Below are 1,932 nucleotides of genomic sequence, written 5' to 3'. Positions count from 1 at the left end.
CGCGGCCCTGAGCCCGAGCCCATGGGGAAGTACTGCGCCAGCCTGGGCGTCCTCAAAGGGCCCTGGGACCAGGTCTTCGCCGCCTTCTGGCAGCGCTACCCCAACCCCTACAGGTGCGCCGCAGCCCCCGGAGGTCCTCCTTCATCCCCCGGAGAGGCCCCGAGGAATCCCTGTCCCGGGGCTCCGCAGGCCCAGCGCCCTCCGCTCCCCCCAGCGGGTCCCGAGTTGCCGCCTCCCGCGCCGGGCGGGGCCCAGATAGCCGGGAGCGGGCTCTGACCGTCGTTTCCCCTCTCTCCGTTTCAGCAAACATGTCCTGACCGAGGACATCGTGCACCGGGAGGTGACGGCGGACCACAAGCTGCTCTCCCGGCGGCTCCTGACCAAGACCAACCGCATGCCGCGCTGGGCCGAACGCTTCTTCCCGGCCAACGTCGCCCACTCCGTCTACATCCTGGAGGACTCAATCGTGGACCCTAAGAACCGAACCATGACCACGTTCACCTGGAACATTAATCACGCGCGCCTGATGGTAGGTGTAGGTGGGTGGGTGTGGGCGGCCCCCGGGCAGTGCTCACAGCTGTGCTGTGCTCTCTGCAGGCGGTGGAGGAGCGCTGCATCTACCGGGTGAACCCTGAGAACAGCAGCTGGACTGAAGTGAAGCGCGAGGCCTGGGTCTCCTCCAGCCTCTTTGGCGTCTCACGGGCAGTCCAGGTGAGTGCTGTTAGAGCCCCTGCTGCACTGTCTCTTTCAGGAGTTCAGTCACTGCTGTACCCATACCCTGTGCTGGTTTTCCCCCTTTCCCCATCACTTCCCAATCTTTGTGACCTTTTGGGGAGTCCAGAGCCACCAAGCATTTGGGATTGCTCAGCCTGGGACAGAGCCCAAGGAAGGATCACTGGTTGCACCTCCATAAGTTTTTCTGTTGCAGGAGTTTGGTCTGGCCAGGTTCAAAAGCAACGTGACCAAGAGCACTAAAGGATTTGAATACGTGCTAGCAAGGATGCAAGGTAAACAACCGAGGGTAGGCTAGAGCTGGATAGGACAAGTCTCTGGGAGATGCAGGTCATGCTGGCATCACTCCAGTCCATGTGTAGGCCCCAGCTTGAGCTAAACTGACTGTGACATCTTTGCCCCTTGCCTTTGCCCTCACAAGAACAACTGCTCTTCCGGAGTGGAGCTGCCAGGCAGCACAGCCAGGCCCAGGCTGTGCTGTGGGGAGGCTGAGCAGGGGTGGAGCATAGACAGAAGGGAGAGCAAAGCAGTAGTTGTCACGTGCCTGGAACTCACTGGGACGTGCTGTAATGCATGTGGGTTGGGAACACAGGGCTGTGCTTCTCCTGTGTGGAGGAGAAAGCAGAGCATGGCTCACCCAGCTTTTTTCAGCTGGGGCAGGGTCAACAACTCGTGTGTTTCAGGAGAAGCTCCATCTAAAACCCTGGTGGAGACAGCAAAGGAAGCAACTGAGAAAGCAAAGGAGACAGCTCTGGCTGCTACAGAAAAAGCCAAGGACCTAGCAAGCAAGGCAGCCACCAAGAAGAAGCAGTTCGTGTAAAGAGCTGGACACAGGCAAGAGCTGGGCTACACCAGAACAGATAGGAGCCTCCTTAGATTTTATATTTTTAACTGTAAAAGTCTGACAATCAGCTGCTGTTAGATCCTAAGATGTAATTATCATTAAAGAGTCAACTTCCACCTCTGACTTGGCTGAGGGCTGGGCTGTTGGAGCAGAGCTCTGGGGGACAGATGCAGGCAGTGAGTCCTGCCAGCCACAGGCAAGAAGCAGACACAGTTTAACCAACTGCCTTTTACTGCAATAATAGTGTCGGTATATACAAGAGAGAGGAGTCAGGGTATGGTGGGAGCACAAAGCATTGCTAAGCACGCTCACTTCCCCTTCCTGGCTCCAGCAGGGCTAGCCTGTAGCTGCATCTG

At 57.7% G+C, this 1,932-nt stretch overlaps 1 protein-coding gene across 1 annotated transcript; it reads left to right on the top strand.

Annotated features, from left to right (window-relative positions):
- Positions 1–6: 6 nt before the first annotated feature.
- PRELID1 (PRELI domain containing 1) lies at positions 7–1,699 on the top strand. The gene is made up of 5 exons (XM_010718992.1): positions 7–113; positions 304–529; positions 598–711; positions 929–1,007; positions 1,416–1,699. Exons 1-5 carry the CDS (start codon positions 22–24, stop codon positions 1,550–1,552), a joined length of 648 nt encoding a protein of 215 aa, XP_010717294.1. The 5' UTR covers positions 7–21; the 3' UTR covers positions 1,553–1,699.
- The last annotated feature ends 233 nt before the right edge of the window (positions 1,700–1,932 follow it).

Source organism: Meleagris gallopavo, chromosome 15 (assembly GCF_000146605.3).
Source record: "Meleagris gallopavo isolate NT-WF06-2002-E0010 breed Aviagen turkey brand Nicholas breeding stock chromosome 15, Turkey_5.1, whole genome shotgun sequence".
NCBI classification, from domain to species: Eukaryota; Metazoa; Chordata; class Aves; order Galliformes; family Phasianidae; genus Meleagris; species Meleagris gallopavo.
Note: the sequence above shows the minus strand (reverse complement) of the source record. Positions and strands in the feature narration are given on the sequence as shown.

Coding starts and splice junctions, on each gene's coding strand:
- PRELID1 (XM_010718992.1), top strand. CDS start 22: ATGGGGAAGTACTGCGCCAGCCTGGGCGTCCTCAAAGGGCCCTGGGAC. Junction 114..303: donor CGCTACCCCAACCCCTACAG/GTGCGCCGCAGC, acceptor TCTCCGTTTCAG/CAAACATGTCCTGACCGAGG. Junction 1,008..1,415: donor CGTGCTAGCAAGGATGCAAG/GTAAACAACCGA, acceptor CGTGTGTTTCAG/GAGAAGCTCCATCTAAAACC.